At 36.8% G+C, this 25550-nt stretch overlaps 1 protein-coding gene across 2 annotated transcripts in view; it reads left to right on the forward strand.

Annotated features, from left to right (window-relative positions):
* LOC126382086 (5-hydroxytryptamine receptor 2A) overlaps positions 1-25550 on the forward strand; it is a 173531-nt gene that overhangs the window by 79008 nt on the left and 68973 nt on the right. For both annotated transcript variants that reach the window (XM_050031811.1, XM_050031813.1), the window contains exon 2: positions 10931-11416. In XM_050031811.1, the coding sequence (XP_049887768.1) occupies positions 11059-11416 (358 nt within the window). In that variant the 5' untranslated portion in view covers positions 10931-11058. The remainder of the gene's footprint in view (positions 1-10930; positions 11417-25550) is intronic.

Genomic DNA, 25550 nt, shown 5'->3' on the forward strand with positions numbered 1-25550 from the left:
ACCTGCGAACGCAAACATTTAATACGGAAGACGGCATAGTTATGTAGATATGCCTATATCTATATATGCATATATATACAGTCATGACAGATATATACATATTATATCTCTACAGGTGTGGGTTATGACTGTAAATTTCCGTTGAAAAATGACTAGACAAAAAAAACGAACACATCGAAATTCAATTTAGTTACATTCATACATACATAACATAACCAGCCTATATACGTACGTCCCACTGCTGGGCACAGGCCTTCCCTCAATCAACCGAAGGGGATATGGAGCAACTCCACCACGCTGCTCCAATGCGGGTTGGCTATGGTTCTCGTATATCCATATTATACAAGCCTCGTTTTCCCATTAATTATATTTTCCTCATTAACAAAATTCCTTAAATTATATTACGAAGGCACTTAAGTTGTTTTGTACAGATATTTATCATTCAACACCTCCGCTAATAAGTTAAACAAATGAAATTAACTACCTAAAGAGAAATATTAATGTCAATTAAGATGATTAGAGTATTTTAGAGCTTTTTGCTCTTAAAAAAGAGTAAATTTTACAGGCAAGAGAACAACTTACTTCTTGTTATCGGGACCAACGGCTATTACATTCACAAAAGGCAATTAGGAATCGATAAGTAATCATAGGAATAGTAATTACTTACAGTCGACGAGGTGACTTATTATTTATTAATTTATTTATTTTATTTAAGGAAAACCAACAGTTATAAAATACAGAAAGTAGACAAAAATATTATATTATAATATAATGACCCCGATTCCTGCAGACACAATAATCCCAATTTTATTTTAAGTAATACCTGTCATTTTCTTATTCGCCGAAAAGGAAAGGTACCTATGACTGACAGCTGTTAATTTTAGGAAGAATGAGTAAATTAATGAAAAACCCGGGCGAATAAAATAGGCATATGTAACCCATTTGACGCGTGCTGTCAACTTAATTCTGTCGGTTTATTGGCCGTGTAATTTTTTTAGGCGATTGTTTTAGATTTCTGTTTCAAATTTAAGTACGTGTGTTCCATAAATTTTATGCTTGTCGATTACCCGTCCCTTTCCTGTTCGGCGGATAAGAAAATGACAGATATAACTTAAAATATAATTAGATGGTATTTACAGGAGCACCATTATCTAACTAAATATTACAAAATTAAGTAATTAATAATAATAATAATAATAAAGTTTATTTAGGTAAAATCTACGACACACATATACATTTACAACATTAAAATATACACACATTAACATTAATATTTAAGTAGTTGGAAAACATAAAGGTATATGGGTGCCGCAGTTCACCAAAAAAGGCCAGGGTTCAGTGAAAATTTACCCAGAGGGCAACACTGATTTTCAACCCACGCCGATCGGTGAAACGCGAGTACCCGCACAATAAATTTTAAAAAATAAATAAAGAGTACAAAAAAAAAACGACAGTGTTACACATAGAAAGCAGAAAAAAAACAATAAAAGAAAGAAATATTACACTAAAAGAAGGATCTATAAGTGAGTAGTGAAAGCAGTGTGTAGCTATGGCTAATTAGGTACATAATAATATAGTTACAAAAAACAAACAAATCTGTTTTAATACTACACGTGTAAAACTTAATAACAAAGTTAGAAAAAACTAAAAAACTTAATAAAAAAAAGTATCGCTGTGGTCCTGTAGTCTTCATTCTCAAACAGGGAAAGCGCCGATTTGACCCCCATTACCGGACATGTGCTAATGAGTTATTAATTTATCTCAAGTGCAGTTTTCATCAACACATTTGTCTCGACCATCGTAGAGGGGGATACGGCCCACTGTAGGGAGCGCTGGTAATTTTAATAAAACCCCACACAAACAATAGAATGAACTGTATTACTTAGGATATTAATTTAATTACAAGATCCAAACATTGAGACGCGTTGGCTTGCTCGCGCTAGAGATGTGACTGACCATAAATGGTAGACTATTAGGTATGTCCCATACACCCACAACCTATCACGTTGGTGCCACAGAAGGCTCAGTGATGCATCTCTAGTCAGAGGTGGTAACCCCAATTGGGATATAGTCGCGAGCTTATGTTATGTTATATTTTTTTTTTATTAAGATGGGTTTGCTCATATTGACTTCGTTCTTCCATGAGGAGAAGAAGAGATCGACTGTGGAACGAGCTTACCCCGAAAATGCCTATTTTATTTTATGCCCACAGTCGATCTCTTCTTCTCCTCATGGAAGAACCCGTGATTCAAAGGACCCCAGGTTATAAGATACAGGAAACACCGACGCCGGCAGCCCATTCCATTCCTTGGCTGTGCGCATTATGAAAGATGAAGCGAAGCGCTTGGTGCAGATTAGTGGTATGTCAATTCTTATATTGTCAATTCTTAAACCTCCCAATGTGTCTCAGCGGGCTTCCGAGAATATAATCAGAGTTCTGAATAGTTCCTGCCAAGTTATTTTTAACATTCGCTACGTTATCTCGTTGTACGAATACGAGATCCGGGACGGGATATTATAAGGTTTTATTCCCACAAGAAATCAAAGGAAAGCTGAATGCGGTAAGAAAATGTCTAAAACTGAGAACAGTTTTAGACATTTTCTTCACAATGCAACATCCGCTACCGAGATTACCATGTGAGAGACGAAACAATGTTGGCGAAAGGAATAAACATTTCGTCCAAACTTTTCGTTTCCAATGGTCTCAATATTCGACTCTAGTGTATATAGTTCTTAATACTTTTTATTTGAAATTCTCTCAACGATGAAGCAACTTTCTTGTAATATTTTAGTAGATACACCTGCATAATAAAATCAAGGAAAATTTTGGTATGCCAATAAGGTCGCGACGCGCTGGTCATCTTCGTGTTAAGAGGCTTTAATCCTTCTGTCGGTTTTTACGATGACCCGGCCCAAACCAAAATTCAAGTTAGCAAAAAATACAAGAAAGAGAGAAAACATTTATTACTAGATTATCATTTATTAATAGATAAACGTCACTGATCAGCTTTTATCAATTTTGAATATTCGTTTTTTATTTTTAATATTTACATAAGTATTTATGTTTTGAATATTTTTTTATTTTATCTTTTGTCTATTTGTTGTGTTATATGGATAATGTTATATGCATATACAAGAACAACAAGTTTTTGTATAACTATCAAAAAATCGAAATAAAAAATTACTAAGCCTAACTACAGTAACATAATTATTACTGGCATCCTGTAAACAAATAGTCTCACATTCGCTAAGGAGTTTTGTTGAGCCGTCGTTTCCTCAAATTAAGAATAGATGTTATGTTTGTTCAAATAAAGTGCAATATTGGTTGTACAGTATCGTTGCACGCCAAAATTGTATTATGTTAAATAAATTGTACAAATATAAATATAATTAGTTATACTTATTTATAGCTCATTGTACAGATGAACGTTAATACTTAATAAATGTTATACTTAAGTTACTATGCCCTGTTTTTTCGGCGGGAAACGGGAACGGGACAGTTGCTTTGAGTAATCTAAATAATTAACGGTTAAACGAACTTACCTGTAAGTGAAGTTCTATCGTAATTATACGAGTGCTTCGTTCGAAGAGATTAGTAACCTGTAAGATGATAAGCTTGAACACAATGTAGTAACGCATAGTGACACCATTCATTGCACACATAGTTGAAAGCATATAGAAAAAAAAAAATAACAAAGTAATTCTTTTTTTTTTTTTTTTTAAAGGGTAGTCTTATATTGTCTGCCCCACTCGGATAGTCTCCGCGCGCTTCATTAGTTTAGGGCTCTGTTTGCGATATTTGCAGAACAGATTTGGGGTCTAGGGCGGGCGGGGGTTACTAATCTCTTCGAACGAAGCACTCGTATAATTACGATAGAACTTCACTTACAGGTAAGTTCGTTTAACCGTTAATTATACTTCGTGCTTCGTTCTCGAGATTAGTAACCTGTAAGATGATAAGCTTGAACACAATGTAGATGTTGAGAGCAGGTTCGGGAAATATCGCAGTAAAGAAAACTATAACGAAATGTAGATGAAATGTATAATTGTCTAGTACTTATTATTATAATGTGTCTAGATGATTACAAACTAAATAAAATTACAAATTATTATTTAATATAGCACGAGCCAACTCTGCCTCGTTTGTGGTCATGATGGTTCTATTGTAGAATTTTCCAAACGTGGTGGAGTTTTGACTCCAACTAGCAGTTTTTCAAATCTGGTCAATGCTAACCCCTGCGCTGTATGCCTGGGATGTGGCAGCGTGGTGCGTGCTATGTGCTGAAAAGATTGACACATCCACACCAGAATCTTTCAGTGTAGACTTAATCCAACGACTGAGTGTTTATATGGTGACGGCTTTATGAGGCCGCTTAAAACTGATAAAAAGGTAATCTGACTCTCTAATTGAGGCCGTTCTATTTATGTAGCTAATTAATGACTTGGCTGGGCAAATCCCAGGTTTTTGCAGAAAGAAAGGACTGGATTATTCGTACCGACTTTCGAAGTTTTGATGAGATCTAAAATTTTGATAACAATCTTATCTGGAAACATCTTAATGTTATAAATATTTATTTTCGACAGGGTTTGTACCCTATGGGCGGTAACCAGTGCCAGTAATGTTACACATTTTTTTTTTTTTTTACAAGTTTTTCCATTGATATGGCCTCGTTAGGGTACAGGTAATCTAGCACGCACCCAGTGTCCCAAGTGATATCGTACTTGGGAATAGTAGGTCTTAGCCTAAACACACCTTTGAAGAACCTTTGAATACGATAATCCGTCGATATATTGGGTCCTAAAATTAAGGACAAGGCTGCTCTACAGCAATTTAACGAACCATATTGATTGCCACTATTATATAAATCAGTAAGGAACTCCATGACTTTAAATATTGATGCATCGTATAAAGGTGTGTTATTTTGTTTACAAAAATCATACCATTTATTAATATAGGTGTTGTACTGTTTAAAAGATGAATCAGCTAAAGAACTAATCATTATAATTATCTACTGCCGAGGCTGGTACGGACCGTCGCAATAGTGCTGCCCGGATTATATTCCGGCAGCCAGGGTAAGGTTCGAGTGAATGTTCCTCCTGCTCGAATGAGAAACGATTACATGGTCATTTGAACTGAACTCAAAAATATGGGACGTCAAAAGACTGCGGAAAATTGGGTACCAAGGTTGTGTGGGCCACAACGGGACGATCATGATACCGGTCGCTTTGTCGGCGATAATCTTGCGCAGTGTTTTAAGTATCTTCGAAACCGGTGGGAAGGCATAAAAATATAGATTCTTCCAGCTTATCGTATATGCATCGATAGCGAAGGCGTCAGGGTTCCTGTGACAAGATACGTACTTTTCACATTTCTTATTCAGTCTACTGGCGAACAGGTCAATGTCTGGGGAACCAAACTGTGAAACTAACTGGTCAAAAGTAGAATTTTCTACCTCCCATTCTATGTCTGGATGTGAACGTCGGGATTCAGTGTCAGCTACGATGTTTTCTTTAGATGGGACATATGAAGCCTTTATAAAGATTTTCCTATGTTCACATCATTGCCAGATCTGTCTAGCAATGTCAGTGAGATGTGGGAATTGAATCCCGCCCATGCGGTTAATGTAGGATAGCGCAGTAGCGTTGTCTATGCGAATTAAAACTGGACAATTTTTTAAATGTTTTGCAAAAATTTTAATCGCAAAGTAAGCAGATAAGCACTTCGAGATAGTTAATGTGCATCCCGCGCTCCGACTGTGACCAAGGCCCATTCGCGGTGTCACCCCCGCAGGCCGCGCTCCACCCCGTAGTTGAGGCGTCAGAAAATATTTCAACCGCGTAACAGTCGTCTCGAATACGGTGCGCAGGGCTCTCTATAGCACGTAGCCACCATTGAAAGTCCGAGAGTAAGTTTTCCTGGATTTTCATATACCTGTCATAGTCATCATGAGGTTGTAAGTTTAAATACTTACACCGTTCTAACTGTTTTGTATATAACATTCCATATTCCACTGCGGGACACGCAGACACAAGAAGTCCTATAAGTTGAGCAAATTTTCTAATTTTACACCTAGTAATGTTTATGATATTTTGTAACTCTGCTTTGATATGTGTTTTCTTTTTGGGGGGCAAAGTTATTTGCATAGTATGTGAATCCAAGATGAAGCGTAAAAATTTACATGATTTTGAAGGGGTCAACTGACTCTTTTCCCTATTGATTATAAAACCAAGAGCGGTAAGTAGATTAATAGTTGAGTTCACGTTGTAAGAGCATTCAAGATATGATCTTCCTAACAATTGAATATCGTCAAGGTATATTGTGGAAATATGTCCAGCTGCTCTAAGTAGACTGATTACAGGCTTCATTAACTTAGTACATTAAACTCATAAAGTTTATTGTTCCACATAAATCTCAAGTATTTACGAGAATCTTCGTGAATTTTTATTAAGAAATAGGTCGACGGTGGCCATAAAACAGTCCTGTGACATTAGTTTAATTGATGTACGAATATCCTCTAGCTTAAAGTGACTTGTGTCAATAAACTTATTCAAGTTAAGTTTAATATAAAGCGCATTTGACCATTAGGTTTTGGGCGCAGGAAAACACTAGATATAAATTGTCCTTCGCAGTGTTCGCATGCTGAAATGGCGCCGATACCTAGTAGGCTATTAATAGTCTCTTCAAAGCATTGCATTTCACTGCTAGAGTAGTTTGGGATCGGTTGTACATAATGTTGCACGACTGGTCGGGCAAAGATAATTTTATAACCTTGAATTGTATTCAAAATATTATGGTCGGAAGTGATAAGTGACCACTGCGAGTAAAACTGTGCTAGTTGTCCAGCGTACAGTACCGGGTCTAGCGGCGGCGGCGCGGCGGCGACGACGTCCTGGCGGCGGCGGCGCGCGTGCGGTTCGCCCACGTCGTCGTGGCAGGCTCGCGGTTCTTCTGAGCCCCGGCACCCGTCGGCCTGCGCTGCTGCTGCGGTGCTGGAGCTTTCCAGTTTAAACCTTTGTTTCCCTGAGGTTTCTGCGTTTGAACAGCAGATTTTTTCCCCACCTTGTTTATCACCTTAAGCTCGGCGCCCGATTTGTTTACTGTCTTAGCCGTTTTCAAGGTATCGGTTAAGTTTTCTCCGAAGAGATATTTATCTACTTTGGAAGTACTTAAGTTTTCTTTTAGATCCTTTTTAAGGGAAAACATTGCGAAGTTTCGTCTAGTGATGGATTCTGCCCCAAGGACTGTAATAGCCGTGGCGAGTTGTTTCTGCCGGGATTCAATAGCCTTATCCCTCTTGTACATACTATCGGGCAGAGCAGCTTTGATTTCGGCGTTGAGTATAGGCGCGCCGATGAGGCCGCAGTTACCCGGAATAGGATGTTTGTCGACCAGTTCCTTCCGAACATTTTTATCTAACCCATTTGTCGCAAGGTGTTCGAAACGGGATGCTAGGTCCTTATGTATATCCGGTCCATATTGTATGGTTGCCGAGGGGTCATCGCCGAGAATCTCTAACAATGCGCTGTCGAGGACGTTCTCTGCAGCAGGTGGGGTACTCGTGGTAGCCCGAGCTTCATCCACGGCGGCGGCGACGGCAGTGGCGGTCGCAGTCCTCTCAGCCACCGCGTAGGACGGTCCCGGTTCGACATCAGAGTTGGGTCCGTGTAGAGTGACGATCAACGCCGTCCGGTCGCGCCGATTTTCTTCGCCTAGATGACAAAATTATACACGTATAAAGATACGCGTCGTAACTAGGGGGTGGTATGACTCTCACAGAATCATACGTCAGCAAAATCCGAGATTACGAGATAGTCCCACAGACGTCCCTGTACCCGAAAATTAATGTAAGGTGTATTTCCCATAGAAAAACACGCAAACATATTTTAATTCCTGAGGAATTATTCGTGTGAACAAAAAAGGTGCCTAAATATCTATACCTATACCGTACTCGTGGAGGACTCCCAGAGAGTCAACCGATTGAGCATAGTAGGTATGTGGTTATAAGTATCTAGGTACTTATATAATATATAATTATATATTTGAATCTGAGCACGTTGTGGAGGTGGAAAAACTCCCAAAGAGTTATCCGATTGCCGATTGTGCCGTAACGAAATTTGAATTTAGAACAGGCAGATTGTTGGTCATGTTTTGACCTTGACCTTGTTTTATGCAGTGGCGAGATAAACACCTAAAGTGTCTGACGAAGCCGTACATAATAAAAATTTAAATATCGAACTTGACGAAAATTATGAAAGTTTGTACTACTTAAATACCTTGTGGGTTCTTCGAAGTAGGCGATGGTTCCCGTGACGACGCTTCCGACGATGATGATTCAATAACTCGAGCACGAGGTCTTCGTGAACGCATTATCATGCGTTCTAATGTTTTTAGACGTTTGTTAATGTGATTCACGTCACCAATATCCTCACTGTATCTTTTGGACATTATTAGCTAGTAAAACTATTGCATTCTAAGAGTTTTTTCTCGAATTATAGGTCAATTATTTGAACCGTGCAGAATGGCGGAGCACACAAAAGCGAATGAAGCGCGCGGAGACTATCCGAGTGGGGCAGACAATATAAGACTACCCTTTAAAAAAAAAAAAAGAATTACTTTTGTTATTTTTTTTTCTATATGCTTTCAACTATGTGTGCAATGAATGGTGTCACTACGCGTTACTACATTGTGTTCAAGCTTATCATCTTACAGGTTACTAATCTCGAGAACGAAGCACGAAGTATAATTAATACGAAGTGGTGTTTTGTGGTTAATGATCGCATTAAGTTAGTCGGAAGACATTCGCGAGTGTTATTATATTGAAGTATTCAATAAACAAAGTGTATCTGCCTATTTTCGCTTCGTGCCGGGAAGCCGCTTCATAACTCAAAAGTTTATGCGGACTTTTGAGTTAATTCGTTTGGGGTTCGGAGTAGGAGTCTACTCCGAGGGTGGGGGCTTAGGTTTCATCATCATCACCTTTCATCATTTCATCAATCATCAAGAAAAAAAATACGTCAGACATGGCTGTATGGGCATAGTTCCCTTTGACTTACCCTTCGGGGAAAACCAAAACAAAAAAAAAAAAGTTACTGTGCCCTATCAGGGTGTCACAATGTACCTACTATATCTTATACCTACCACCAATGTAAAACTGTGACCTGCAATAAATTATGATTATGATTATGATAAAATGCGCCGCGGATACTTTTTTACAGAGATTGGTTTTCTATTTGTTCTACAAGACCAATGCATATCATACATCAATAAATGAGCCAGTCAGCCAGCGGGATCCCATAATGCTTATTTAAAATTCGGACAGAGAATTTTAATGAGTTTTGAATCGACCCGATTAAATTTTAAACGGGTCACGGAACTTTATAACTAGTTAGCTAATGAATATATTACAATGGCAGGATATTTTCATTTGTAGCTCTTGACAAATAGATTAAATTCTAACGCCATCCTAGTGCTTACCTAACCTGTAGGATTTGATAAGTCTGCTTTTTTACAGAAGCAACTGCCATCTGACCTTCCAACCCGAAGGGAAAATAAACCCAATTACTTACAGGTTTTGTAACTACTTATAACAAGATGTTTTTATACAGGTGTTAGTGATATCGTAACGAATACTGAGAGGGATGGTTCAGACCATGATTCCGAGTTAATATCAAGTGGAATTTTCCGTTACAAAATTAACGTTTTTTTTTCAGTTGTTTTAAATTATTTTCGATTATATACTTTTGCGATGGAAAATTCCACTTGATATTTACTAAGAATAATGATCTGAATTATCCCTTTCAATATTCGTTATGATGTCACTAACACTCCATACAAGTACATAGAGGTAGCCATACAAGTAGGTATGGGTGTTATTAACACCGTAACGAATACTGACGGGGATGGTTCATACCATGATTCTGAGTTGATATCAAATGGAATTTTCAGTCGAATAATTCATGATTTTTTTTATGATTTTTTAAATTATTTTCAGTTCCATACTTTTGCGACGGAAAATTCCACTTGATATCAACTCAGAGTAATGGTCTCAATCGTCTCTCAAAGTTTTGCGTGTACCTAATTTAGGTTTTTTTAAAGTGTACCTAATTTAGGTTAGTATTGTGAATTGCTGAACTTAAGCTGAGATGTGCTAGGATGACAGATAGTCAAAGCAATAAAAAATTGGTAGCCAAGTTTGCATTTCAAGGCAGACCTTCAGCCCAATATAGGACTTTATGAGCCATGTCAGAAGGCTATGTTTGACACTGGAAAAGGCATGAGAGGTGCTTACTCCCAGCTTCATTCCGTTATAATTGTTCCATGAAATACGACTACCAACTCTGCAAAATCGTAGGCGTTTCCCATTTCAAAGAACTTCCTAACAACTGTGATTATAATAATTACTATATTAAACTTGGTTGGTTTGAGTATAAAATTGGAGTTGTTAAATTAATTAATTAATTTGTTATTTTGAATGACGGATAATCTCAAATTCGTAATTAAATTATTGGCCCGTAATTAAATGACAAGAGTGGCTTTTGCTTCATTCGGAATAATAAATTGTTTAGGATATTCCTTTGAATTTTAATAAAAGAATTCTATGTTATAGGAATTGTGAGTGTGAATGCTTATATTTTGACAGTTTTTGGGTTTAATACTCAAATTAAATCCTAAAGAATGGCTTAAACTGTCTAGAACAACACCAAGGGCGCTAGGACACGTAATAGTATAACTATTCATGACAACTGCATTTTCCTTGCCCGTTTTACCCGAATCTGAAATTCAATAGACATTACCCAAGGCCGAGATTTCCAGACATAATAGTTAACAACAATGGGGTTTGGATTTTAAAAGGACATTCGACTTTAAGATAATTATTTACTACAAAAAATGCAATGACACGTCCTTAATGTACATTTTCTTTCTTTACAGATGCTACGTTACCCAACACTAAAGAACTGCACACGCCAACAATGAACCCGCTGACCATCTACCACATTTACGAAATAAGATGAGAATAGTGGGAACGAAAATGAAAATAAAAGCGCACGGTTGCAACAATGCATGAGCTTGATCTCAATCGACTTTCAAGCGGTACACCAGACACTTACAGTTGGGACATCTTAAACTACTCCTTCTTGACTTACAACTTCAGTCAGTTCTTGAATGACAGTCAGTTCCTGAATGACAATCAGAACACGACTTTGAGTCAAGAAGTAATTGTTAACAATTGGTGGGCTTTGGTAGCATTGGTGCTAGTGGTCTGTACGGCAGCTGGAAATGTATTGGTGTGCTTGGCCATATGTTGGGAGAGGAGACTGCAAAACGTGACGAATTACTTCTTGATGTCCCTGGCAATAACTGATCTCCTGGTAGCTATACTGGTGATGCCTTTGGGGATATTGACGTTGGTGAAAGGTAAGCAGTTTCTTACTAAACTTTGGTTACATTAAGCAAAAATGAAAATGCCTCGTCCGCTAATTGCCTAGAAGGGTTCAAATATGAATCACAAACCGTACATATGAATTTAGGCTCAGAAATACTTGTCTGCTAAGTATAATCAAGTTTAACACTAACACATAGTCAAAGTTAAGATGGATGTGTGGTGTGACCAGAATGGACAAGATTAGGAATGAATATAATAGAGGAAGTCTGAAAGTAGCGCCGGTAACTGAGAAATTGAGGAGCAACAGGTTAGCATGGTATGGGCATGTAATGAAGAGGGATGAAAGGCATAGACGAGGAAAGTTATGAGTATGAATGTGGATGGATATAGGGGTAGGGGATGACCCAAGAAAGTGAGGATGATTTGTATAAAGAAGGATTATGTGTGTGAAAGGTGAGATGACGACTGACAGAAATGAATGGAAGAGGAATACCATGTTGTGCCGATCCACCTAGAGTGAAATAAGGGCAGGAGGATGATGACTTCTACACATTGTCACTTAGCTCAAAGCGATTGAAAAGTAACGCTTACAGGCGACACCCCGATTTAACCCGTTCATAGACAGAGACAGGTGAGTACCTATAACGCAACCGAATAAGCCCTCAACACGACTATATCCTTTTTTTTTTTTGACGTAACTTATTGTAGATTTGCCGCAGATGGCATTAACTAGTTGGCTGGACAAATGGGGATCGCTGAAGGCTCTCACCCGATACAAAGTTTAATATAACCAGCCTGAGGGTGCCCAGTTGGCCGCAAACCTCAGCTCAGGGAGTCGTCTGAGAGGAAAAAATATTTGAAAGAATTAATAGCGATAAGCACTGATTGAGAGAAATCGTCGACCACGCCGGCAGGATCGGTATCGGGGTCGTGAATGACTTTATCCCGTCAGACTAAAAGTTGTCTAAAACTCAAAAGTTATCCCTTCAACGCATAAAACAAACGATGCCAATCACCCCAGCAACCTGTCGTAGCATCCGATCGTGAACTTGACATTGTAAAATTCCATCTCTCAGACATTTTTGCTTCTCATAAAATTTAATTTCATTATAAAGTGTCGACGGACAAAAATAACTTTCTAACTAGTTTGACAAATTGCCTGGAGTTGCTTTAATTACTTGGGGGAAGAACTTTGGAGGTAAACAGGTGAAGGAACAGCTGAGTTCTGAAGAAACATCGTCGTGTTTTGTTTGGAATTACTTTTGGCGGTAAAGTGCAAATTTCTTGGTGACTCACAGATGTAAAAGACATAATATTAAAAAGAAAGGCAGATAAACGTAGATAAAATAGCGTCGCATCTTGCCTGTATCTCCAAAGTGGTAAGCAGATGCATACAGTAATATACACCGACTCCTCGCCAGCTGTGTTTAAATCCCATGTAATAGGGGACGAGCCTACTGGCACAAACCCTGGAAGCCACGTGATATCAATTGTCTATGATCTAAACATGAACTCAAAATCATAAAGTCGAATACAGTAGTTTACAATCGGAGCCGGGATTCAAACTTCGCGGTCACGCGTTCTCCGAATAGGGCTGTCACAGATAACAAATATTTCTAAGCTCTTCATTTCTCTCACTAAGCATCACACCTGTATCCCCTAAGGGGTAGGCAGATCTCGTAAGGCCGACATTTCCAGACACAATAGTTAAACAATGGTGTTTTGATTTTAAAAGGGCATTCGGTCTTACGACATGAAGTCGCACATAATAGGGGGCGAGTCAATCGTCATCATTTATCTCAGAACCGTCAGAAATGTTTACTGAACATAAAGACACCTGCCAAACTAAAAGCTGAGAAACCAGTGACGGCAAAAACGTCGTCAAATCAAACATCAATATTTTTTAAGTTAAATTGATAGAAGTGAACATCGACAGATAAACTTCGGCTGTTCATCTAAGAGCCTGTCAAAACTTATCTGAGCGACGACAGCATCGTGTTGAAAACTTTATTGGGTAAGAGAATGACAAGGAAAAGGCGACTTTTTGGATATTTTTTTATTGTCACCTGTTGCGTGACAAATGCGATTGATGTTCATAATTATAAAGGTGACCTTCAATCTAGGGTTGCCACTTTTTAAACAAAAATATATTTAGTGTTTTTTGACAGTTTGCTTCTTCTTGTCTCTTCTTCTTGTAACGTGTGGGTTGTGAGATGGTTTACCAACCCCATCAACCCAGTAACAGTGACAGTTTGCTAACTTTAAAAAAAGAAAAAGTAGGTGTCCTATTTTTTCTGTTACAAATACATACACGTTTAACTCTCATTGCAGTAGTAAAAGACTACAGAAACTACTTACTACAATTTTGACACCATTTCATTTCGTTTTTTTTTCGGTTTTTATTTAAATATCGTATTTTACACAGTCTTATAGGGCGCCGTGGGGGACTTTGCAACAGTCTTATAGGGAGCCATGGAAGCCCAGTTGGTAGAACGCTTGACTCTCACTTTGAGGTCGCAGGTTCGAATCCAGCGCAGCCCTAAACCAATGATTGTTGAATTTGTTTTCGAATTCATGTTTGAATCATAAACGATTATCAAATTATATATCGAATTATATCGATCGCTTAATAAACGATACGAATGCTATCTACGTAGATGGATGTCAAACGGCTATTGAACGTACACCCGATATAATTCAGCCTGAGAATGTTAGGGAGTCGATACATTTTGACATTGATAAACGACGACTCAAACAATGGCTTGTTGAGCAGGCATTTTACAGGTTCAAAGTAATATTTATTTTTATTGTTACTGTACAGTGTAATAACTATATAAAGAATAAATAAAATAAAGAAATAAAATAAAATAAATAATAATGCAAATAAAGAATATTGAATATTGAATATATTTAGGACTTGTAATTTTTATTATCATTAAATAATAGACTATGTCTGTTCAGTGAGATAAGGCCATTAGGCCTATTAATTTAGTCAAAAATAACTTAATCGTATTTAATTTGTAAAGACAATTTCTGATTTGGGCTATAACAACTTCGTAAAAACGACCTTAACAATCAAGGTAACTAAGTTTCGGTTTACCTGAAGTTATTTGATTATAGCTTAGAAACTTGTCAGTTTCTCCGCCTATTTGATTGGAATACATATTTATAGTCTAACTTTTATTGACTGCTTTTATGAACATTACGCGTTGTGAAACTCAAATATAACATTTTAGGTTTTAGCTTGAAGTTGTAAATTCTAAAACCGACTTCACCGAAAACAGTCTTAGCCAAGTTGCGAATGATGACGGCTATCGACAGTGACAGTGATAAAAATATATAGTATTGACGTGTGATATAAGATTGGCCATTGGCCATATTGAAGCAATTCATCTGAACGTGTAATATTACTGATAGTTGTTGATATTGCGCACTAAAAAATTCATATGCGCAAATGTCAAGTTGGGACATTGCTGAAGCAACATTGAAGCAATTCACCTAAATATACATTTGACATTTATGCTAAATAATAGAGCTCTTAGAGCTCCCCATTTGTCTGGCCAAGTAGTTAATTTTAAATAACGCATAAGACACGTCAAAAAATCTTCTTTTATCATGTGGTTTGTAAGTCAGAATTATTATTGAGCCGCCAAAGGTCCTAAACGCTTATAATCATGTGAGTTTACATTATAAAAAAAATATATTTAAAATATGGTCCTATTTATTGCTCATTGAAACAGGCGGGTAGTTGATAAAATACGTGTCTTGAACCTCGTCACGTTCCGAGGATAGGCTGCGGCGAGCAGTTTGACGTCGTACCGTCGTGTTGCATACGAAATGAGCAATCCTCTGGCTTGGCTTACACTGAGATCAGATAGCTAGGCATTTATGCATTGTGCTGCAGACACTGGGGTATAGTATGTTATCTGGAAGATCGAGATTTCTAGTAACAATAGTTAAACAATGATGTTTGGACTTTAAAAAGACATTATGTCGACTTTATATTGTAAAAATACCACATAGAGCGTATAATCGACATAAGCTCTCTCATATGCTTTTTAGAATAGGTAGAAAGCAGTGAAACATAACAAACAAAGCCCTCTTATGTTATTTTATATTAAGTACACATTTATTAACGTATGAAACAATAAAATATTTCTCCGAAACTCTTACTCATGGGCAAATCAAATCAAAATCTTAAAAAAATATATAATGCACATTTAATACGTAGACACCATGATTATTTTAAAATAAGTACCTAAGTATTGTTTGTGCACCTAATTATGTTTCATAGTTTTTATACTTACATTTTTATTAGTAACGTGTTTTTATTATATATTTTATGCAATATTTGGAGTTAAAACCTAGAACCGGAACATGTCTGAGAAGTTATGTTATCTGAATAAATGTTAAGATATAGTATCGTCGTCAGATAGACATAATTATTACTCTAGCTAGCCGTCTTCGATCAAATAGGTATTCGTTATATTCGACCATTTAAAGCTAGCTATAGAGATGGCCGAAAAGCTTGCGACAGCAAACCGCGGTCCCGAATAACAACCCTTGTCGTTATTACCTTGATGTAAGCCCGTAAGGACCAGAGCCGAGGTTCGTGCCCACATAGATCCTGGCATGTCGTGTCAATTATTTCACCAAACGAGAACCCTCAATACTCCTTAGTATGTAATTCTACTAACGTGACACAAATCTACGACGAAAAAAATCGATCCGCCATATCTGGACTGTACCATACATCATTTGTTGGCGACAGGACGACAGGCCCCTTTGTCTTTACAAATACAATGCAAACTGCTAACATAATATTGTAATCAGCACTCGTTCGGAATGCAAAAAAGTCAACTTCTTTTGTTCTTAACGTGCGGGTTGTGAGGTGGAATACCAACCTCAACAACCCTGGTTTTGGGGTTATTACTGAGCCGCCAAAGGCTCCTGACATGTCTTATGTAACGACTACATTTACATCAGTAAATAGTAACCGAGACCAACGGCTTAACGAGCCTTCCGAAGCAAGAATCATCTTACTTTCGGACAATCATGTGATCAGCCTGTAATGTCCTAACCAAACTAAGGATCACAAAGTGATAACAACAACTGACAAAGAAAGAAAAGCAAAATTAAATAAAACACCAAAAAAAGGAAAATTCAACGTTATAAAAAAAAGGAATTAGCAAAGCGGCTGTCGCCAACATAGCACTATGCTAATGAACTTCACAACACTGGTTTCTGTACTGTAACAGATCTAATTCGTGCGCATTGAAGCTGTTGTAAAATGTGATCTATATTGGAAATATTAAAACCTAATAATCTAATAATATTATTATCTATATTGGAGAGGAAGGGAGAACATTTATGAAACAAATAAAATAGAAGGTGCAGGTCGTGTCGTATCAGGAGGTGAAGGTTTTGGCGGGAAGAAGAGAGGAATGGCGATTACTCCACCGACAAGAGCGCAGCTCTTAAATAAAGAGAGAGATTGGAAATATAAACATTAATTATACTGAACTAATCTTTCTGTTTAAGATTAATCACGCCACGTCAAAAAACGCTACTGCGTGTCTTCAACAAAATTTGATGAGTAATTGATGAAGTTCACGAAAATAAAATAACATCCAGGGTTGATGCTAGTGACCTCACCTTATGGATCACACAGCCTTCCATTAGGGCTTTTGTTCGCAAATTCGTATACACCGTGATACAGACATTCATTCATCAATGCCAGATTCTCTTTTGCGCCTAATCGCGAGGCGTTGTGGAATTAAATTATTTTCTTAGGGTAACCCTACGCGGGTCGATTGAGCGCCTGTTTCTATGCATAATAGTGACTGTAGCACAATGGTCGGTTCATCGTCGAACACAATAGCGGGGTGAAGGAAAGTTCAACCAGATGGGGTACATCTGTCTACTATAATATTGTATTGATACTCGCATACTCAGATACAGGGTATTAATGACATTGTAAGCAATACTGGGGGGTATGATTCAGACCATGATTCTGGGTTAATATCAAGTGATAAAAATTCAACTTGATTTGAACTCAGAAAAAAGAGCTGAATCATCCCCCTCAGTATTCGTTACGATGTCACTAACATTACACACATTGACTTATATTTATTTTTATGTCGGGGTTAATCTTTGTAACTATTGAACCAATGGAAACTATATTTTTATATTATTTACGGCATAATATATATAAAAATATAATATAGTATATAATTATATTAACCCTAGAGTAATATAAGCATTATTTATTTCTGACCGCATTATTTTGAAGAATATTTATTTTGTAATTCATATTTTGTCATATTTTTATGTTTATAATATATTAATTGAAAATTATATGCGTATTATAGTGTTACGTCAATTGATTTATGGCTAATTGTAATAGTAAGAATAATATTCAAATTATTAGTATAGTCATTTTGTATTTACTGTATACTCTATTACATTATTATGTGTATTATTATGTGTATTTGGTATACTCTTCATTAACTTGTCAGTAATGATAATGATAATATAAAAATGATGATAGATATTAAAAAAATATTATGGTATTTTATATTTATTTTGAAATGTCAATGATTTTTTTATACAGGTGAATTTATCAGTCAGAAAAAAGTCTTAAACGGAATATAATAGACCCAATCGGATTTTTATTGCGATTTGACATGCACGTAGGCGTCATTACGGTTCATAGAAACATTCCAAACATAGCACGAATTTTTGAATGCGATTATATATGAGTGAAATTATGATTAATGAGACATTGAAATCCACGAAATGTTACTTATTACTTTGAACTTTATCTACCTATGGCAATATATTAATAAGTAATGAGATAGACCAAATTGTTTCTATTTCTATAAAACAGAGTATTAATGAAGGAATTTCCAGGCTACGTTTCCCAAAAAATATATAGATGGCGCTGTACAAATTTAACCTATTTCCTCATTGCTTGGGTACATAATTATTCAAAAAAATCATTACATTATATGCATCTACCATTAAATTTCCTAAAATTCGTGCTATGTTTGAGGAGCTCGGTGGCGCAGCGGTTAACGCGCTCGGTCTGCGATTGTTGAAGTAAAGCAACTTTCGCAAAGACCGGTCATTGGATGGGTGACCACAAAAAAAAAAGTTTTCATCTCGAGCTCCTCCGTGCTTCGGAAGGCACGTTAAGCCGTTGGTCCCGGCTGCATTAGCAGTCGTTAATAACCATCAATCCGCACTGGGCCCGCGTGATGGTTTAAGGCCCGATCTCCCTACCCATCCATAGGGAAGGCCTGTGCCCCAGCAGTGGGGCCGTTAATGGGCTGATGATGATGATGATGATGACCATTAAATTTAAAAATAATTGTTACTTGATATTTGGATTTGATACGGTATAGAATTATGTCGCTACCTATATTGTTTCTCTATATTTTGATCAGAATAATAATGGGTGCAAGATGTGTTGTGCCTAAGTATAATAACAAGGGTCATCATTTATACCCAAAAACAGTGATAAAAATGCATAATAAATGTTATCCATGAAATAGAAAGGCTGAATAAAGATAAATTTGAATTTGAATTTGAATTTGAATTTGAATTTGAATTTGAATTTGAATTTGAATTTGAATTTGAATTTGAATTTGAATTTGAATTTGAATTTGAATTTGAATTTGAATTTGAATTTGAATTTGAATTTGAATTTGAATTTGAATTTGAATTTGAATTTGAATTTGAATTTGAATTTGAATTTGAATTTGAATTTGAATTTGAATTTGAATTTGAATTTGAATTTGAATTTGAATTTGAATTTGAATTTGAATTTGAATTTGAATTTGAATTTGAATTTGAATTTGAATTTGAATTTGAATTTGAATTTGAATTTGAATTTGAATTTGAATTTGAATTTGAATTTGAATTTGAATTTGAATTTGAATTTGAATTTGAATTTGAATTTGAATTTGAATTTGAATTTGAATTTGAATTTGAATTTGAATTTGAATTTGAATTTGAATTTGAATTTGAATTTGAATTTGAATTTGAATTTGAATTTGAATTTGAATTTGAATTTGAATTTGAATTTGAATTTGAATTTGAATTTGAATTTGAATTTGAATTTGAATTTGAATTTGAATTTGAATTTGAATTTGAATTTGAATTTGAATTTGAATTTGAATTTGAATTTGAATTTGAATTTGAATTTGAATTTGAATTTGAAATCTGTACAGCGCCATCTATATTTTATGGGGAACTTAGTCTGGAAAGTCCCTCTTTACGAGTATAAATGGCAAATAACTGACATATTAGCATTCTACATCAGGGAGCTGTAAAACATACCATCACTATGTGTTGTGTGTGTGTTATGCGGAAAGCCACGGGAGCTCCGTGGTTCCTTCGCAATGAAAATCTGCACATTGACCTAGGTCTGCCAACCATTGCCCAATGGCTCAAATTAGCTTCCAAACGTTTTTTCGATTCTGCTCCGCACCACCCAAACCCCCTGGTAGTTGCGGCTTCCGAGTACATTCCGCTTAGGGACGGTACTGAAAAGTATCGGCGTCCGAAGGACGTAATATACGATTCCGACGACCCGATCACTCTAGCCATAGAGGCAGCCAATCAGCTCGCGACACCAAACACTTCAGGACCCCGATACCGACCCCGCCGGCGTGGTCGACGATTTCCCTCGTTCAGCGCTTATCGCTATCGACCCACTAGGGTCGATTAATTCTTTCAAATATTTTTCCTCTCAGACGACGCCCTGAGCCGAGGTTCGCGCCCAACTGGGCGCCCTCAGGCATGTTGTCTTAAACGTTGTACCGGGTGAGAGCCTTAGCGCTCCCCATTTGTCCGGCCAAGTAGTTAATGCCATCTGCGGCAAATCTACAATAAGTCACGTCAAAAAAAATGTGTGTGTTATATGTGCAATAAATAATTATTGATTAAATGATTTGGTATTTTTACTGAGTCCTTAATTAGGATATTAGAAATAACCGTATCTGTCTATGTATACTGTTTTAAGTATAGGTAAGAAACATTAAAATATTAAAATAAAGATTCAATGATTAAAGCTTGATGCACATACAATCCGGAAAACGGAACAAGACGGCCGAATAAACCAAAACCAAGAGTTATGCCTGCTACGCTATTCCGAATCTGTGTACAGTTATGAGTAATATTATGTAACCCTGTCGCACTATCATATTTGATATTTAAAGAGACTAACGGTTTAATTTGGCAAAAAAGTGAATGTGACATGGTATCAAAGAGTATATACATACTCGTGACCGTAAAGAAAGTATTATATTAAAAAATATATGGTATGAGGATGAAGAGTAAAAAATAGAACACATATCACGCCTGTATCCCCGTATATACAGAGGTGTATAGTATATAAACCCACTTCTCACCTACGACTCTTTCTCGCCTCGACATACGTCACCCGTCACTCTCTCACAGTACTGCACAGAAAGAGACAGACGATCTCTGTCGCGGCGAGAAAGAGTCGCGTGCTTACGGTGCTAAGCCCGCTGGTGTGTTTAACTCCCTAGAAACCACATTATATCAATGATATATGCGCCAAATATTATGAATGGGAATCGAACTCAAAACACTAAGATTAAGTCACGCATTTTGAGCAGGGTTATCACGGATTCATCAACAGGATATATAATTGATATCATAAGTTTATTATACTCATTTTCTTTCATTTCTCTTTCTAGGTCAACAATAAGTACACTTACCTTTAATCGCCTATTTAAAAATCAATCTACGTAACCACTATATAATTTTCGATAACTATTAATTGTTAAAACACCTCCACCAAACCGCAGTGGAGCAGCGTGGTGGAGTATGCTCCATATCCCCTCCGGTTGATTGAGTGGAGCCCTGTCCCCAACAGAGGGACGTATATAGGCTGTTCATGTATGTATGACTATTAAAAAAAGTAAATAATATAATTCAATTAAAGATAAAATTGCCTTTAAATTGCAGAAACTTATTCGTTTCGTTCGTGCACCGCCTTATTAATTTAAAAAGTGACCGCGCAGGTAATTTATGCGAACACCAGTGCCGTAGATTGAACAATTTGCATAGTGAAAACAGGAAACAGTGACAAATTACACTTTTTATGAAAGAATACCTTTTACTGTTTATAATATTCTTGTGTAGAGCTTGACAGAATGATTTAGAAACCAGTATATTTGTTGTGACGTCATTAGAGCTTCAGTGCAGGGGAGGTAGCTAAGTTGCAAACGATTATGACAAACGACAGTTGTTTTAAGGTGACTTATTGTACATTTGCCGTAAAGACATTAACTATTTCGCCAAACCAATAGGGAGCACTAAATGCTCTCACCCGGTACAAACATTCAGACAATAGGCCTGAGTGTGCCCAATTGGGCGCGAACTTCGGCTCAGGGTCGTCTGAGAGGATAATATTTGAAAGAATTAATCGACCTCGTGGGTCGATACTGATAAGCGCTGAACGAGGAAAACCATCGATCACGCCGGTGGGGTTGATTTGTATTTCTCCGTGCAATAAAGTTTTTATTCATTCGTAATGATAAATCCATCTCAAAAAGTCAACTTTACAATATAAGTACCAAATCTTTTTAAAATACCAAGAATTGTAAAAGATTCAGATTGAACCCTAACACAACCACGAAAGAAAACGTTGTAAGTTCAATGCCCGAATAAAACAACAAATAATTTCACAACAAAGCTGACGGTAATATAAATGAACGATAAATCAACTACATGTAGAAAATATAACAGAAACAAGGGTTACGGTTGAATTACCCGGCAATTTATTAGAAGAAACTGTTTTTGCTGTAGGCGTGATAAATAATGCCCTAATTAAAATAGGCCCAAACTGACGTGTAGAAAATGGCTAACGTATATCGCCCGGTCGAATCGACACTGATCTGGCAATAATCTTGTTAACTTCACCGTGCCTGTCTCGATTGCTGATGTTAACAAGATTATGATCGACTGTCGTTGCGTATTATTGCATATCTTACTAAAAGTTATCAAGTTTATAGTGATGCATGTCAACGCGTGTCTCTGTTTTAACGAATACACTTATCTATCACTAATGTTAACAAGGTTGTTGACAATCGTTGCGTATTATTGCCTGTCATGCTAAAAGTTATCAACTTTATAAAAATGCATGTCAACGCGTGTCTCTGTTTTAACGAATACACGTATCGATCACTGTTGTTAACAAGGTTGTTGTCGACAATCGTTGCCTATTATTGCCTGTCACACTAAAAGTTATCAAGTTTATAGGAATGTATGTCAACGCGTGTCTCCGTTTTTACAAATACACGTATCGATCACTGATGTTAACAAGGTTGTTGTCGACAGTTCGTCGTTGGGTATTATTGTCTGCCTTACTAAAAGTTATAAACTCTATAAAAATGCATGGCAATGCGTGTCCCTGTTTTAACGAATACACTTATCGATCACTGTTGTTAACAAGGTTGTTGACAGTCGTTGCATATTATTGCCTGTTTTACTAAAAGTTATCAACTTTATAGGAATTCATGTCAACGCGTGTCTCCCTTTTAACGGATACACATTAACAAGGTTATTATCGAATGTCGTTGCGTAGTATTCCTGTCTTACTAAAAGTCATCCACTTTATATGACTGAATGCAAGTCAATGCGTGTCTCTGTTTTAACGGATATACTTAGTAGCCACATTTGAAGGTTACCTTTTAGTAGTAATAGGAACCTCTGTGCTCAATTTCTGTAATCTTCCCTGGTGTGTTGTGAAAACCGACAGCGGTAAATTGAGTCTCTATTTAACACGATGAAACATTAATAGAGCGTCGCCGCGTCGTCGGGGGATTGGTCACCAGTAACCATACGCCCTATAATTATTCATCTTACCTACGTTATATTAACATCAAAGGTAACGTTCGGGGTAGGAATATGTATGTTCTAGAATATTTCCCAATGAGGAACTTTCCATACTGAGTTCCTTAAAAAAATAAAGATGACTCGCTCTCTATTACAGCTGGCGGGGAGTAGGTGTACTATCCTATCCTTTCATAGATACAAGGTGCTACTTTGTTATGTTACGTACGGTCATGAGTACTAATATGTATACACTTTGATACCATGTCACATTAACTTTTTTGACAAATTAAACCGTAATTCTCGTTAAAGTATTTATTATATTAACTTTTAGGTATTTATTTATTTTTATTTTATTAATTTTTATTTTTTTTTTGTTGCACCATCCCGCATCCAAGCTATAAATGTTTGTTTCCTTTTGTTGGTTGCCTGGAAGAAATTGCTCTAGAGCAATAAGGCCGCCCAAATTGTACTGTATTCATGTGTTTTGTCTGATTGTTGAATTTTTAGTTCTGTGCAATAAAGTATATTTGATTTGATTTGATTAAATGTCAGATACGATAGTGCGACAAGGTTCTAAAGTGACTATTATATCTATGACTATAATATATAATATCACGCCTATTTGCCGTTGGGGTAGGCAGACACCACGCAATTCCACTTACTACGATCCTGACACAAAAATTTAGTTACGTTATATTGTTGTTTATTGGCTACTATAAAAATGGCCATTTTCTTTTATATTCTAACGACATGATTAATGAGCCTGGGACACATTAGAAGCTTACGTATTACTAGAGTGAAAAATAACAGCCTACATTTCTCTTTGGGCTCGCCTTTTACTTAATTAGGAAGTTTATCAAGTAAATTGGTAAGTGAGTGAAAGGTCTGAACAACACCCATTTGTCCAGCATAATAATTAATACCGTCTTAGGAATTGTAGTGTGGGGTAGTTTTACTACGAAATAGTGGAAAGAGGTTGGAAGAGCCAAGTGAGCGCGAAACGCGCGCCATACAAATATGAGCAGATGTTTCACACTTCAACAAACTCTTTTTCTTTGATGTATTTTATTTGTTTCAACACTTGTTTTGTATCTGTGTGTTTAGTCTATTATATATTATTATAGTTTCCTTAGATTATGGTTAGGTATAATTTTAGTTAATATGTATTGTAATATATTGTGTATTCATTAATATACGTATGTACGTATAGATTATTTATTATATTAACTTTAGTTTTACTTTTAGGTATTTATTTTTTTGCACCATCCCGCATCCAAGTTGTTGGTAAATGTTTGTTTCCTTTTGGTGATTGCCTGGAAGAAATTGCTCTAGAGCAATAAGGCCGCCCAAATTGTTGAAATTTAGTTCTGTGCAATAAAGTGTATTTGATTTGATTTCATTTGATTTGATTCAACTTTGCACTCCACTCGACTGCAAACATTGTAATACACGGAACTCCGCGATAGTTATATCAAAAGGTCGTCTTGTGCGTTATAACCTGCAGCGCAGAAAATCATATCGACTATCATGCAAGGAAAATTTCACTTGATATTAACTCATAATCATGGTCTGAATCATCTTCCCCAGTATTTGTTACGATATCACTGACACCCTGTATAATCCACAGAATAGAAGAAAGATGTTGGAAGGCCCAAGTAAGAGCGAAACGCTCGACATGCAAGTATGAGCAAATAGTTCTGACTTCAACTTTGCACTTCACTTATCCGCGAACTTTACGACGCACAGAGCTCCGCGATAGTACGTATATTAAAAGGTCGCCTTGTGAATTATAATCTGCAGTGCAAAAAATGAAATACTAAGTTGGCGACTATCATGCAAGGAGATCCCTCCATATCCCATTTTTTTTTGACGTCACTTATTGTAGATTTTCCGCAGATGGCATTAACTACTTGGCCGGACAAATGGGGAGCGCTGAAGGCTCTCACCCGGTACAACGTTTAAGACAACAGGCCTGAGGGTGCCCAGTTGGGCGCGAACCTCGGCTCAGGGCGTCGTCTGAGAGGAAAAATATTTGAAAGAATTAATCGACCCTAGTGGGTCGATAGCGATAAGCGCTGAATGAGGGAGCCTCCTTATCCCAGAAACGCTAAAGACCTTAGTATGATCGGCTATTTATCAAAAAATACTTTTGTAAGCAGTATCTTACGAAAAGTAATGATAAAATTGCAGCCTATCACATAAAATATACATTGCCGGTAAGGTGGCTATGGAATTTGAGAAGCAGTAGAGCTATAGTTATCGGTTTGTAGGAGTAGTAGTAAAAGAGAGTAGGGT

The sequence above is a fragment of the Pectinophora gossypiella genome, chromosome 3, assembly GCF_024362695.1.
Source record: "Pectinophora gossypiella chromosome 3, ilPecGoss1.1, whole genome shotgun sequence".
Classification (NCBI taxonomy): Eukaryota; Metazoa; Arthropoda; class Insecta; order Lepidoptera; family Gelechiidae; genus Pectinophora; species Pectinophora gossypiella.